The 15,793-nt window shown below is 35.1% G+C and overlaps 1 protein-coding gene across 6 annotated transcripts in view; it reads left to right on the forward strand.

The window, feature by feature from the left end:
* The window catches only part of Stag1 (STAG1 cohesin complex component), a 383,606-nt gene that overhangs the window by 249,317 nt on the left and 118,496 nt on the right, over nt 1-15,793 (forward strand). For all 6 annotated transcript variants that reach the window (XM_087562318.1, XM_087562317.1, NM_001433817.1 and 3 more), the window contains 2 exons: nt 38-117; nt 6,630-6,737. In XM_087562318.1, coding sequence (XP_087418444.1) covers nt 38-117; nt 6,630-6,737 — 188 coding nt within the window. The remainder of the gene's footprint in view (nt 1-37; nt 118-6,629; nt 6,738-15,793) is intronic.

A 15,793-nucleotide genomic window follows, 5' to 3' on the forward strand; every position in this document is an offset into this window, starting at 1 on the left:
TTATATTTAAGGTTGACTTGTTTATAACTTCTTTCAGGATCGCATTGTATCAATGACTCTTGACAAAGAATATGATGTTGCTGTGGAAGCCATCCGGTTGGTTACTCTGATACTTCAGTAAGTATAGTGTCCGGTAACAGTTTCATCTTTCCATTTTAATTTCGTCTCAGGATAAGTTCTTTAATTAGTACTTCACACAAAGGTTCTGCTTTTACTTTTTAAGGTTCTGCTTATAACCAAATATATTTTGGGTATTTTGAAACATGGTCTCGCACTGAAGCCCAGGCTTGAAATTTAGTGTACCATAGACTTGTCTCAAATCAGAAAAATCTCCCTGCCTCAAATTCCAGAGTTCTGGGATTATAGATAGGAGTCGTTTTTCATTTAAGTGATAATCTGTTTTCTCCATATAATAGCTAGTTTTTATATGTTTACTAAGCTAAAAAATTCCCCTAGATAATGTGTCTTCTGTCAAAATTGTTTTAAAAAAAAACTCACTGCATTATGATACCACATCTGCCCCGGGTATTTGTTCAAATGCCAAATTTTGCTTGGGTTCCTTTTTTTATGTCCTTACAACTATGTTTTTTGTTTGTTCGATTTTTTTTAATCATTGTAGCTTTCCAATATATTATTTGTTATACATGAGACTTCCTGTCTTACTAGATGATTCTCTCCTCTTTGACTTTTAAACCCTTACTTAGCTAGTTCTCATATTTTTTCTTAAAATATACATGTCAAATGCCTCAAACTTTGATGTGATTTTAAATGTAAGAACTATACAGTGTCTTCCTTTAATCTAGTTGTGGAGTGTTTGTCATCTCTGTGAGTCCCATGTCAGCCAGGGATACATTGTAAGACTTTTTTAAAAAGCAAAAAGAACCCCTCTATTCTATCATAATTTGTAATGTTATAAAAGCATAAAATATTTATTTTATGTAATTTTTTTCATTTCTGTATGCAAATGTCCCTTAGGTGTGTTTTATATGGAAGGTTTACATATGTGTATATGATCACAGTGGTGTGTATTTTTTACATAGGCTAATTATTAAATACAGTATGGTTTCATTGTCATTATTAGCATTTAGTGTTACCTACTTATTACAAAGTAAAGAAACCTTTAATTTAAGTCTTCTTATATGTACAACATTTAGAACTCCTAAACATCTGATGCTTTCTTGATCCTATTGCTTTTACCATGCAGATTATTAGACTATTCTGGACAAATAATTTAAACTTTTTAACTTTATAATTGTCATTTTCTTGTCTTGTCTGATTTCATAGCCAAGACTTCCTGCTCTATTAGTACTATCCTTAATAGCAGATATTGTTTTGTTATGAAAGGCATTTGAAATATTTGTACCTTTGTTATTAATTTGTAAACTAGTTTTTGGATGGATTTGTTTTATTTTTACTTGTGATGTTAGGAATTTAACCCAGGGCCTGGTGCTCACTATACAAGCACTAGGTCCTGAAACTTCATGCTCAAAATATAGTTTGTTACAAGGTGAAAATTTCTGTTTATTTTGAATGCTTTTGAACTCTTCAGTAGCCTGAATTAAGTAAATATATTTATATAATATAAACACTTTTTCCTTCCTCTTATAAATTATATTTGAATCTAGTATATTTTGTTTTGCCTAAATATTACAAATTAGAGTGGTTTCATTTGGGCTTACATTTGTGTGTTTGTGAATAAATTTGACACACTTTTTAAACTGATGTCATTTTTAATTAATAATTAGAAACAAAAAATGTGGGACTGGTAATGTAGTTCATTGACAGAGTGCTTTCCTACCATTCACATAGCCTTAAGTTTCACCTCCGTTACCACAAAAGAATATATAAAAAATGTTCATATTAATGGAATCAAATGTCAGTGTCTGTGACATCATACATGCACCTACCTGGTTGTGTCTGGGAAATGGTGTTTCCTTAAAGTAATTACCAAAAGTGTAAAAAAATTACACTACAAAAATTCTACATAGATACCTCAGGGTCAAGGCAGGAGAGGTCTAAGTACTCCAGAGTTGTTGATTCTCTGTACATTGTCCATTTGTGGCTCTACGTTAATTACCATCTACCACAAGAAGAAGCTTCTCTGATGAGATTTAAATAAGTCACTGATCTAGGGTTATAGCAATATGTAATTAGTGATCATTTTATTGCTATGTTCATTTATTAGAATAATAATAGGTTTTCCTCATGGGTCCATAACCTCTGTATTCTCAGGTTCATGACCTCATTAACAATGTTCATGGAGCATGCCTTAAATTGCTTTTGTTTTTTTTAAGTGGTTAGTTACCTCCATAAGATTTGCACCACTCTTGCGGGCAGGTTGTCATATCTTACAGACTTTATAGCTAGATTAGATTGGTTATTTCTCTCCTGTAATATGTATAGGACACATTGAACACTAGCCAATAGTGAATTTTCAAGTTGAATACAAGCTCGGTTACTTCATATTTTGTGCCACAAATAATGTGATGTCATTGGCACTTCCTCACAATGTTTTTAAGGTCTCTTTAGACAACTTAGACAGATGTGACCCGTTCCTGATATTGTGTATTTTATTTAGTAGCATATGTTGTCTTGTTGGGATGTTGTTCTTCTAAAGTATAGCATTGAGTTTCCTTTTCATAATTTTTTGGAGGTTCATGTATATGTAATTGTGTTGTGGTAATATTTGCCACCTGCCATCTCCTCTGATCTGAGCCTCCTCGTCTCAGTGTTCTATGGCTTCAGTAGTTACCCAGCTGAAGGAGATGGCACTGCTGCAGCCAACTGAGGTTTTCATTACTTTTGAAAATGTTTTATTCTTTTTTCATTCTCTTCTATTTCAGTCTTTTTCTTCATAAACAACACAAGAGGTTTGTCCATCTTACTATTTTCAGTGATGTACTGTCTTTTGGCTCACTTATCTCATGCCTGTCAGTTAATAAGTTTAACAAAATGAACTTACTTTTAAAGACATTGTTTACAAAAATATGGTAGAACAAGCAGTCATTTATGAACATTCGTTCATGAGTACTTTGATTCCCTTTATGTTTTCTAGTTTTATATCCTATTATATATATTTATCACCTACAGATAGTTTATTTAAAAAACAATATTTTTTTGTATTTTATTCTATTATCTCAGAACATGTTCTGAATATTTTAGGCAATGTTGAGTATGTTTTTATAAACATAGTGATTGGAGGAGCAGCATGTTAGCTCAACAAATAAATGTGCTTTCTGCCAAGCCTGGGATCTAATGAGTTTGATCCCAGGAACTTTCATTGTAGAAAGGAAAAGCCAACTCACACAAATTGTCCTCTAACTCCCTCTAATGTGCATATTTATTCTTCACTCTCACAAGGAGAATAAATCAATATAACAAAATTGAGAACAATAATTTTCAAGATACTTTTCCTAGCATGGACAAGGCCTGTACTCAATCCATTGTTGTAGAAAAATAAATAAGCATTTATATTCATATATATATACACATATATTTTCATTCATTACTTTGAATTTATTTACAGTACCCAGTATCTATACTATATATTACTATTTTACCTTTTTCATGTTTTTTTTAAATTACATGTATATATGTATGTATGTCCCTCTGTGTACCTACAGAAGCCAAAGTCATTGAATATCCTAGAACTGGAGTTATAGGTGTTTGTAAACCACTCAACCCAGGTCCTTCAGTTCCAAAAGCAGTACCTGCTCATAACTACTGAGCCTTCTCTTGGGCCTTCTTTACCTTTTTTAAGAGCAATATATTAGTCTCTAGTCATAGATGCTGACTTTCCTTTCTTTCATATATTGGTATGCTTCATGGTGTATTGATAGATATCTTTATGTTCAGATTGTTGTTATTGTGTACCATTTTCCTAATCGTTTATGAAATTTTCTTTCCTTTTAAATACTTTTTTTTTTAAATATACTAAGCTAATTCCATTTTATCAAGAATGTTTTCAAACCATCTAAGAACTTGTTTGGCTGGAGAAAAACATGTTCTTTTTATAGCAAACTTAGAAAATAGGTTGCCCAATTTCAGTAATCTCTAAATTTTATTTTCCTGAATTTTTATTGAAAGAAAAAGAATAGAAACTATCTGATATGTCCAGATACAATGTTCCCTCTCTCTGTGTCTTAACCTAAGTCATGGATTACATCTGTTCTTCTATACATTACTCAGATCTCTCTCTCTGTTCTAGGGATTTGTGATTACAGATATCTCAGAGAAGCCTGTGCATCATTGTTTCTTCTGCCTTCTCACTTAGGCCTGGCTTTCAGGTTTTCTGTGTTGGATCTACTTGGTTTTTCAGACAATTTTATTGGACAATGTCTTTTGGAACTACTCAAGTTGGCTCATTAGTAAATATCCCATACATGGCTTATAGGAAACCAAGAGCTTCCACATGGAGGAGGTCCCCTCACTTGCCTTCTAGCCCTCATGGTTTTCTCTGCTTTCTTGGGCTCCTCCATGCAGTCCTTTTTCTTTTAGCACTCTTTATGCCCTTGCTGTGTACCAGGTCATGAAAATAATCTCAAGACATATTTATAAAGTTTTCATAGTTTTCTGAGACTTGATGTGTCTTACTATCTTCATAAATACCTCATGATGGGGCAAGAGAGAGGACTCAGCAAGTTAAGAGCATTAACTACTCTTTAAAAAGATGCAATTTCAATTCTACATGGCAACCCACAACTGTCTATAGCTCCAGTTCCAGGAAACATAGGAGGCTCTCTTTCAGCTTCCACATTCACCAGGCTCAGATACTGTAGACAGATATACAGACAAAGCACCTATACCCATAACAAAAATTCAAGAATCTATAAAAGTTTTTCATTATATTAACAGTTTCTAACACTGTTCCATTTAAAAAACAAAAGCACATGTCCTAATGTAATTTCACAGTCTCCTAATTTTATCTAGTTTAGTATCTTACATGATAATGAGCTAAGAATCAAAATCTAGCTTACCGGTCTCTTATAGAATGTACATGAAACAACCTGGCTTTACTTTTCTTGGCACATAGGATTACTGGTAACCCTTCCCACTCCTTTAAATATTTTTGTGCCATCTGTCAGCTCTGCTACTGTTTTTTTGTTTTTGTTTTTTCTCCCAACAAAGTATGACAGTGTGGCTTAGTCTGACCTCAAACTCCCTCTCTTCTTTCTCAACCTCTGGAATTACAGCCATAATTCTACATTTCGTGCAATATTTCCTCGTATTTATGAGTTTGTATTTCTGAGATAGAAGTTTAAATCGGGGTATTTTTCCGGAGTATTTTTCCCCATTAAGCTGATAATACATACTTTGTTTCAGGATCCTGAGCCTGTGAATTGGACAGTTACAGTTGTCCTAACTTACTAACTCCTATTAGCAGTCCTGAAACTTGTCTGTCTCAGTTGAAGTCTTCTAACTCTGGGGAAATGGAATGTATAGATATATAAAGTTGGTTCTTTTATACCTAGTATTTCTTCTAATGTCTGTTAGGAATAAGATTGGTCACTGCCTACATTATCCTACCTGCCTCACCATAATGGAACTAGCATTATTGGTTGTGTTAGGGAGAATATTTAAATAGCTATAGTTTATCTGCCATTTTTGCCATTTATGGCTTTCAGACAAGGCTACAGTTTCTTCCTGGAATTGACTGAACTGCAGTCCTTTGGTGATAAGAGCGTTCTAATTATATTTACTAGATTCTTGAAGTTCTTGGGTAAAAGACATCTGCATTTGAGAATCTATGAAATAAACTTGTAAAACTATATGTTGCCAGGGACCTATGCAGCTCAATAATTAAGTATTCAAACTAATTGTAGTAATATTAATCATTTAGAAGTATACTAATAAGCAGGAAATGGATGTTTCATTTTGGGACAAAAGGGCTTAAAATACATTTTGATCACAGAATTATGAGTAAAGGAATGTAATAATAGAAAAATTATGTTAGTAAAGGAATGGCTGGAACTGAGAAGATGCTTCCGCTTATATAGAGGTGTACCCCCCCCCCAAGCTTGATGACTTGGATTGAATCCCAGGGACCAACATGGTGGGAGAAAAGAACCAACTTTCAAAAGTTGTTCTTTGACCAAATGAGAGCTATGCCTGTCATATACGCGAACATATGAACAAATAAATAAGCATGCAGACAGACAGACAAATGTAATACTTAAAAGAATTGGGAATACTAAATAGTGGGAAATTGATGTTACAACTAGATGATAAAATACTATTTCATAGATATGGTTCTGGGAAAATTAGTAACCTAGTGACATTAGTTGTATGAAACAAGGATAAATGTGTTCCTTAAGTATATTTAAAGATGAAACGCCTTGTGCTCCTTTAAAGAGCTTGCATACTTACTCTAGTATATATTTCTAAGGTATGGACTATCATTATAAGTGGATATTTCACATGGAAAAACTGGGAAATGTTTCTTTAAGCTGAATTTTCTAAATTTTATATAGTGAATACATTTACAATTAAGGTGAAATACTACTTTTAATGTAAGAGGAAACAAGTAAAATGGGTGTATCTTCAGCTTTTATAATCACTTTGCATAAATTAAATGAGGGATTACATAAATAAAATGTTTCTGTGGTTCTGATGTAACTTTACATTTTCAGTGGAAGTGAAGAAGCTCTTTCCAATGAAGACTGTGAAAACGTCTACCATTTGGTGTACTCAGCACATCGCCCTGTTGCTGTGGCAGCTGGAGAGTTTCTGCACAAAAAGTGAGTCTGTTACCTTGTAACATGGACAACTCTTGTATGTGGCTTTATGTTAAGTTAGTAGAAAAGTACTGAAAAGGTAGATGTCAGTGGTTAAAAGCACTTGCTAATAATGTTCGGGTAGTGGAAGAGGGTAATATCCGTGACTGAACATAGGACTTAAAATGTTCTCTTCATTTTATTGATGCTCTGAAACTTTGTAGACTATTTCCTATATTTTCCTATATTATGGTTCATAACTGGGAGACTGGTGAGATATGTGTCATATTCCTCTTCTGTGAAATATGAAATGTGTTTCTTAGATGGGTGTGAGAATAGACTTTTAAAACTCACAAAAGTCTTTTTTTATTGAATATTTTTTATTTACATTTCAAATGTTATTCCTTTTCCTGGTTTCCCATCCAGAAGCCCCTATCCCCTTCTCCCCCCTTCTTCTATGAGGGTGTTCCCCCTCCCCAACCACCCTTCTTCCTGCCTCCCCACCCTGACATTCCCCTACACTAGGAGGTCCAGCCTTGGCAGGACCAAGAGCTTTTCCTCCCATTGGTGCCCAACACGGCCATCCTCTGCTACATATGCAGCTGGAGCCATGAGTCTGTCCATGTGTACTCTTTGGGTAGTGGTTTAGTCCCTGGGACTCGATGGTTGGTATTGTTGTTCTTATGGGGTTGCAAACCCCTTCAGCTCCTTCAATCCTTTCTCTAACTCCTCCAATGGGGACCCTGTTCTCAGTTCAAAGCTTGGCTGCAAGCATTCACTTCTGTATTTGTCATGCTCTGGCAGAGACTCTCAGGAGACACCTTTACCAGGTTCCTGTCAGCATGCACTTCTTGGCATTAGCAATATTGTCTGGGTTTGGTGTCTGTATATGGGCTGGATTCCCAGGTGGGGCAGTCTCTGAATGGCCATTCCTCAGTCTCTGCTCCACACTTTGTCTCCAAATCTTCTCCTATGAATATTTTTGTTCCCCCTTTTAAGAAGGACTGAAGCATCTGCACATTGGTCGTATCCCCTTGCATCTGACTCCCATATTTTCATGTTTTCTTTCCATTCTTTTCTTTGGAATCATTATTATAATCAGTATGATGTTGTGATTCTGAAGGTTTTATATACATAACTACAGTTATTTTATTAAGTTCTTTTTAAATTTTGGCTGACTGTAGCACTTAACTAGAGTTAATAAATATAAGCTACTATTAAATTGACTTTTATTATGGATCATTATAAATGTTGTATAATTTAGTAGATTAATTTCTTACTGTATACATTCTTGTTCTTGTTTATGTCTTTTGCTTTGTTTTCATTTTGGGTTTTTTGGGTTTTTTGGGTTTTTTTTTTTTCAGACTTAGTGACTTCAGTTGGGGGTGGGTGGGAAACAAAAGGTTCATTACATGTGATTATACAAACGTTTTTTATCTTAAAAATATTTTGTAAATAAAAGCTAGGTACTAGTACATGCTGGTAGTGAAAGCAGATAGGAAGAGTTTAAGGTTTTCAGGCTTGGCTTCATGGCCTCTCACACATGCCAGGCAAGCATTCTACTGCTAAGCTCTACCCAGCCTCATAGGCGTGGTTTTAAAGTCGTATTGAACTTGCCAGTTACTCTGACACCTTGACTACATTTTTCTTGGGATGTTGTATATGCCGCAGAGTATTTGTCTTCCCTTTCTACAATACAGTTAGTCTGAATTGTCTATCTAACTTCTCAAAAGGTTTTGTGAATTTAGAAAGAATTTATTCCTTTTCTAGCTTCACTGAGAAAGTAAAGGACGTGTGTGTGTGTGTGTGTGTGTGTGTGTGTGTGTGTGTGCACTATAACATCTATTATATATAACATACACATAATATATAATTAATATATAATCTATCATATTTGATATGATTGATATATAAAACCATAAGCTGTAGAACTTGAGTTAAAGATGCAACACTTATTTTATCTATATTATATAGCCGAATTTTAAATGTTTGCTAGAAATTTTAATGAGAATATTTTAACGTAAAAATCCCAAATAGTTAGCCTCCACTGTGTCTTGGGTTTTTGTTAATATACAATCTAAATAAATGTCCTTACACTCACAGAGAAGTGTAGTCCTAGCTTTCCACCAAGGAAACTTCTCTTTGTAATAGATGAAGACCATTACCAAAACTCTCAACCAATCAAAATAGCCCAATCTCCATGAATACATCTAGCAATTTCTGTATAAATTTTGAAAGCTTTGTTTTAAATTAATGCTCTCAAATTCCTCACACTTCAGTAACTTCATCTTTAGTGACTTCTTTTAGAATTCTTCTACCATTTAATATAGTAGATCTTAAAATCGTAATAAGTAAGCTGTGCTATCCATGAAATTTTCATGAATAAATTTTGGTTTGCTCTTCTAGTCCCAACTTAGGAGGGTGAGACAAGAAGAGAATTGCTTCAATGCAGGAATAGAAGACTACCCTAGGACACATGGCAAGACGCCATTTCAAAAGAAAAAAAGTACATAGGACATGAACACAGACATGAGTATATAAACACTACATAGTTGTTAATTGTCATCAAATTAGTAAGCTCTAAAGTATTTAATCTCATCCAGAGTTTTTATTTTTAAGACTATATTTATTATTTAATAATTAATTATATGATACTGTAATCTCTTCTTTTCCTCCAAACCTCATGTAACTCTTTCTTGCTTTCTTTCAAAGTCATCGCTTCTTTTTTTCATTAGTTTTTAAATGCATATATGTATATGTGTATTTAGCAACACACACACACCCCACACACACCCTACACACATAATGAGTTCAACCCAAATAATGTTACTAATGTATGTTTTCAGGGTTGACCTGTTCATCTCAGAAAAAGACTACGTCTCCCACTCTCAGAATTCCTTAGTTGCTTGTCATTCTTTGTACAGGGCTAAGGCTTTGTGTCCTTTGTTCTACCCATTTTGGCTTTTCTATTATTGTTGTACTGTTCAGCTCATGTTTAGGCAGTCATGTTGTTGAGACATGAGTACAGATTCTGACATTAAAAGGAAACACAGACCTTGATCCTCTGACTCTTAAAATCTTTTCACCCCGTTTTACAATATTCTCTTAACCTTAGATGCTAGATGTATTCGTGGAGATTGGGCTATCTATTTTGATTGGTTGAGGGTTTTGGTAATGGTCTTCATCTGTTGCAAAGAGAAGTTTCCTTGGTGAAAGGCTAGGACTACACTTCTCTAAGTGTAAGGACATTTATTTAGATTGTATATAGTTAGGTATTATGCTGGTAAAGTAGTTTAAAGAAATAATCATGTCTTCACTAGTCCTGGGTAGATGCCTTGGTTTCCAGTAACAGGCATGGATCCCCTCCTGTTCATGGGGCGGCGGGAGGGGCGGTCTCAAATCCAGTTAGAGAGAAATTGGTTACTGCCAGGGTATATGTGTTATTTCTGGACCCTGAGACTCATATAACTTACCATATGCTGGTTCTTCTTGTGAGTCATGGGCATCATATCTGGGTAGGATTTTTGGTTACTTCGCTCCACTGGAGATTTATGTGGTGCCTTCTGATACCATGAAAGCTGTTTGTCAGAGAGGAGGCATTCAGGTGGTTTCCAGTTCTGAACTCTTGGTCTGAAGTGTGTTGTGTTTTCAGCAAGTGGAACTTCCCTTACATCTCTTGGTAGCAACCCGGGGCAATATTAATAACCTGTGTATGTTAGCAGTCTTTCAAACAACAGCAACCAAAAAGGTGTGGTGGGGAGGGGTGTCTTTCATGCTTAGTATTAGGAAATTGATTTTTTAGGTATCCTTTGATTTTTGGAGGGAGTGCTGTAAAAAATTTTATTTAAACAATAAATATATTTATTCACAAACTTAAGTATGTTTCGTGGTTTTTGTTATTGTTTAAGAGTTGATAATATAATTTCTTTTAACCTTTTTCAGACATCCCTACTGTTTCTTTACCCTTCTCCCTCTTTGTTTTATAATTATCTACTTCCCCTCTGCCTTATTAGACCTTCCCCTCCTTTTCTTATTTTCCTAACAGATCACTTGTACCCTTCTATTCCCCACTTTTATTTTTCTGTTATTCCCCCATTCACTACCCCAACACTGGATCCTTTCTACTTCCCTGGTTTCTGTAGATATACCATCACATCTGAAAATTTGTAGCTTGGAGCCTCCAATGAGAGCGAACTTGAGACATTCGTCTTTCTGGGTTCTGGTTTACCTCACTCAACATGATCTTTTGTAGTTTACCATATATTTACCTTCAAGGTTCATGACTTCATTTTTCTTTATATTTGAATAGTGTTACATAGTATATATGTACCACATTTTCGTCATCCATTCATCAGTTGGGGGACATTTAGGCTGTTTTATTTTTGTTGCAAGTAGAGTAGCAATGGCCGATCCAGTATCTGGAGTATGATGGAGCCCTTTGGACATATGCCAAGAAGTGGTATAGCTGTGCCAAATGCCAGATTTATACTTAACAGCTTTTTGAGGATTCTCCAAACCAGTATCCATAGTTTGCAATCCCTTTAACAGTGAATGAAGGTTTACATTTATTTCTCCACATTGATCGTTTGGATACTGTCTCTGTGCCCTCTGGTTAGTCTGGCTAAGGGTTTATCTGTCTTGTTGATTTTCTCAAAGAACCAGCTCCTGGTTTTGTTGATTCTTTGTATAGTTTTCTTTATTTCTACTTGGTTTATTTCAGCCCTGAGTCTGATTATTTCCTGCCATCTACTCCCCTTGGGTGTATTTGCTTTCAGATGTTCTGTTAAGTTGCTAGTGTATGCTCTTTCCAGTTTCTTTTTGGAGGCACTCAGGGCTATAAGTTTCCCTCTTAGCACTGCTTTCATGGTGTCCCATAAGTTTGGGTATATTGTGCCTTCATTTTCAATACATGCTAAAAGTCTTTAATTTCCTTCTTTCTTCCCTGACCAAGTTATCCTTGAGAGTAGTTCACTTACATGTGTGTGTGGGCTTTCTGGTTTTGTTGTTAGTGAAGACCAGCCTTAGTCTGTGATGACCTGATAGGATGTCTGAGATCATTTCAGTCTTCTTGTATCTGTTGAGGCCTGTTTCTTGACTGATTATATGGTCAGTTTTGGAGAAGGTACCAAGAGGTGCTGAGAAGAAGATACATTCTTTTGTTTTAGGATGAAACTCTTGATTCGTGAAAGTTGGCTTTGTATTGTGCAACATTGGTCTCTAATATATAGTATCAAACACCTCAAGTGGGAATACTTTAACGTTTTTTTCCCTTCTCTTGCCTTATTACTTATTACTAGGTAGTATTTTGAACACAGTATTGAAAGGGAGTGAGGGTAGTGAGTATCCCTGTGTAGTTCCTGACTTCAGTGGGATTACTTCAACCGTTTCTCCATTTAGGATGATGTGGATTGTGTATGTATAACTTTTATGTTTTTTGTAACATGTTCCCTCTAGCACTAATTTTCTAGAACTTTACTTCAAAGGCATGTTTGATCTTACCAGAGACTTTTATGAATATATGACATAATAATGTGATTTTTTTGTCTTCAAGTCAATTTCTGTGGTTTATTAAATTTATTAATTTGTATGTGTTAAACATTCCCAGCACAGCAGGGATAAAGCCATATATAATCTTTCTTATGTATTTCTGTATTTTGTTTGCAAGTATTTTATTGAGCATTTTTGTATCTATATTCAGCAATCTATATTTTGTATCTAATTCAAACAATTGGCCTGTGTTTTTTCTTTGTTGTTCTAGTGTCTTTACCTGATTTTGATATTAGAGTGATACTAACTTCATAGAAGGAAGCTGTCCACCCTCTCTTTTTCATTCTTTCATTTCTTCTTCTTCCTTTCCTCCTTCTAGATGAAAGAGGATTGACTGTGAGTCTTTGAGAGTCTGGTAGAGTGCTGCTGTGAGTCTGTCTGGCCTGTGCTGCTGTGAGTCTGTCTGGTAGAGTGCTGCTGTGAGTCTGTCTGGCCTGTGCTGCTGTGAGTCTGTCTGGTAGACTGCCATGAGTCTAATCTGGCCTGTGCTGTTGTCAGTGGGGCCTTTTTATTACGTCGTGGTTTTAGGTTGTCAACTTCCTGGTTTAGTTTTGGAGGCTTGGCTGAATGTACTCTTTTTTTTTTTTTTTTAAGTTTTCAAACATAATAAACTCTTAAGTTTTTAACATAGTCCCATATAATTTTATGAATTCTTTGATGTCTGTTGTAATATTTTTCTGTCTATTTCTGATTCTTTTTATTTTGGTTTTATCCTTTTTTTTTTTTTTTATTTAGTTGGGCCAAGGAATTGTCAATCTTACTTACCTTCAAAAACATCCAGCTGATAGATTCATTGATTTCCTTTTAAATTTGTTTTTTTTTTCATTGATTTCTGCTCTGTTTTATCATCACCAGCATCATCATTTTATTTCTCCCCGGTAATTGGATTTAGATGTAGTTTGTTCTGTTTTTATAAATTTTTTAGTTTAATCATAAATCATTTATTTGTGTTCTTTCTGATTTTTTTTCTAATGTAGCAAGTTAAAGGTATAAATTCCCCTGTAGGGCTGTTTCCATTGTGTCCCAGTGGGTTTTGTTGTGTTGATTCCATTTTCATTTAATTCCAGGAAATTTTTTATTCCTTACAGATTTTTTTGACTCATGATTTAGTAATGACCTGTTTCATCTTCATGAGTTTATATATTTACTGAAAATTTTACTGTCAAATTTAAATCTTACTGCATTATACACAGATACGATACAAGGAATGGCTCTATCTTTTGTATTTTGTAATCATTTGTGTCCTGTGGTATGGTCTATTTTAGAACAGGTTTGCTGTTTAGGTTTGCTGCTGAGTAGAATCTATATTTGGACTTAGGTGCAATATATTCTATATAGATCTGGTAATTTAATTTTGTGTATGCTGTCAATTCTGATGTTTCTTTGTTTAGTTTTTGTCTAGATGACCTACCTTTCTATTGAGAAAAGTGGGGTGTTGAAATCATGTAATATTTACCAATTCATTTTATTTTATTTTTTTCCACGTACAGAGGTTTAATGAGAGTAGAAGACTAGAGGAATAAAGACCAGCCATGAGCATGTGGAGGGGAGGGGAGGGATGGGAAGAGAAGGGAAGACGGAGAAGTGGGCAAAAGAGCAGAGAAGAGCAAAGAGCACAAATTCATTTTTTATCTGTGCCTTTAAATCCAGTAGTACTTGTTTATAAAACTGGTTGCCCTGGAATTCAGTTCATATATGTTTAAGATAGTAATGTTTTTGTTAACTGTTCCCTTAATTAGAATGAATGAAAAGTCCTCTTCTAAATAGATTTAATTTGAAGTCTTATTTTGTTCGATATTAAGAACCTGACACCTGCTTGCTTTCTGGTTTCATTTGATTGAAATACTTTTGTCCATTATTTATACTAAAAAGATTCCTTTCTTTTAAACTATGATGTGTTTCTTGTAGATAGGAGAATTTCTTTCTTGATTGATTAAGCCTTTGTTTTTTGTTTGGAGAGCTTAGGCCATTAATATGTAAAGATAATATAATATGTGGAAATTGTCATCATATTGTTAGTTTTGGGGGGATAGTGGTGTTTGTGTTTAAGTAATTATGGCTTTGTATTTTTTTCCCACAGTTTCGCTCCTATACTCATTCCTCTATTCAGAAGTATTGCTTTCTGTATTTTCTATAGATTTGGTTTGTCAGAAATAATTTGATGTAGGCTGTTTTTGTTCATAAGACAATATCCTTCATATGAACAACAATGACAAGCAACCAGAGCTTCCAGGGACTAAGCCACTACCCAAAGACTATGCATGGATTGACCCTGGACTCTGACCTCATAGATAGCAATGAATAGCCTAGTAAGATCACCAATGGAAGGGGAAGCCCTTGGTCCTGCTAAGACTGAACCCCCAGTGAATGTGATAGTTGGGGCCGGGGCAGTAATGAGGGGAGGATGGGGAGGGGAACACCCATAAGGAAGGGGAAGGGGAGGGTTTAGGGGGATGTTGGCCCGGAAACCGGGAAAGGGAATAACATTCGAAATGTAAATAAGAAATACTCAAGTTAATAAAAAAAAAAAAAAGAAGACAATATCCTTTGCCTTACAGAAGCTTTGCAATTTTATGGGGTCTCATTCTTCAATTCTTGATCTTAGAGCATAAGACATTGGTGTTCTGTTCAGGAAAACTTCCCCTGTGCCCATGTGTTTGAGGCTCTTCCCCACTTTCTCTTCTGTTGGTTTCAGTGTATCTGATTTTATGTAGAGGTTCTTGATCCACTTGGACTTAAGCTTTGTACAAGGCTATAAGAATGGATTGATTTGCATTCTTCTACATGCTGACCTCCAGTTGAACCAACACCATTTGTTGAAAATGCTTTTTTCCACTGGATGGTTTTAGTTCCTTTGTCAAAGATCAAGTGGCTATAGGTGTGTGGGTTCATTTCTGGGTCTTAATTCTGTTCCATTCATATACCTGCCTGTCTCTGTACCAATACCAAACAGTTTTTATCACTATTGCTCTGTGATACTGCTTGATGTCTAAAATGGTGATTTCTCCCAGAAGTTCTTATATTGTTGAGAATAGTTTTAGCTATCCTGGGGTTTTTGTTATTCCAAATGAATTTACAAATTGCTCTTTGCAACTCTATGAAGAATTGAGTTGGAATTTTGATGGAGATTGCATTGAATCTGTAGATTGCTTTCAACAAAATGGACATTTTTACTATATTAATCCTGCCAATCCATGAACATGGGAGATCTTTCCATCTTCTGAGATCTTCAATTTCTTTCTTCAGAGGCTTGAAATTCTTGTCACACAGATCTTTCACTTGCTTGGTTGGGATCACTTAAGTGTGCTATCATATCGTCTGCAAATAGTGATACTTTGACTTCTTCCATTCCAATTCGTATCCCTTTTACCTCCTTTCCCTGTCTGATTGTTCTGGCTAGGACTTCAAGAACTGTATTGAACAGGTAGGGAGAGAGTGGGCAGCCTTGTCTAGTCTCTGATCTTAGTGGGATTGCTTCAAGTGTCTCTCCATTTAGTTTAATGTTAGCTACTGGTTTGCTGTATATGGCTTTT

Source organism: Rattus norvegicus, chromosome 8 (assembly GCF_021556685.1).
Source record: "Rattus norvegicus strain SHRSP/BbbUtx chromosome 8, alternate assembly SHRSP_T2T, whole genome shotgun sequence".
Lineage (NCBI taxonomy): Eukaryota > Metazoa > Chordata > Mammalia > Rodentia > Muridae > Rattus > Rattus norvegicus.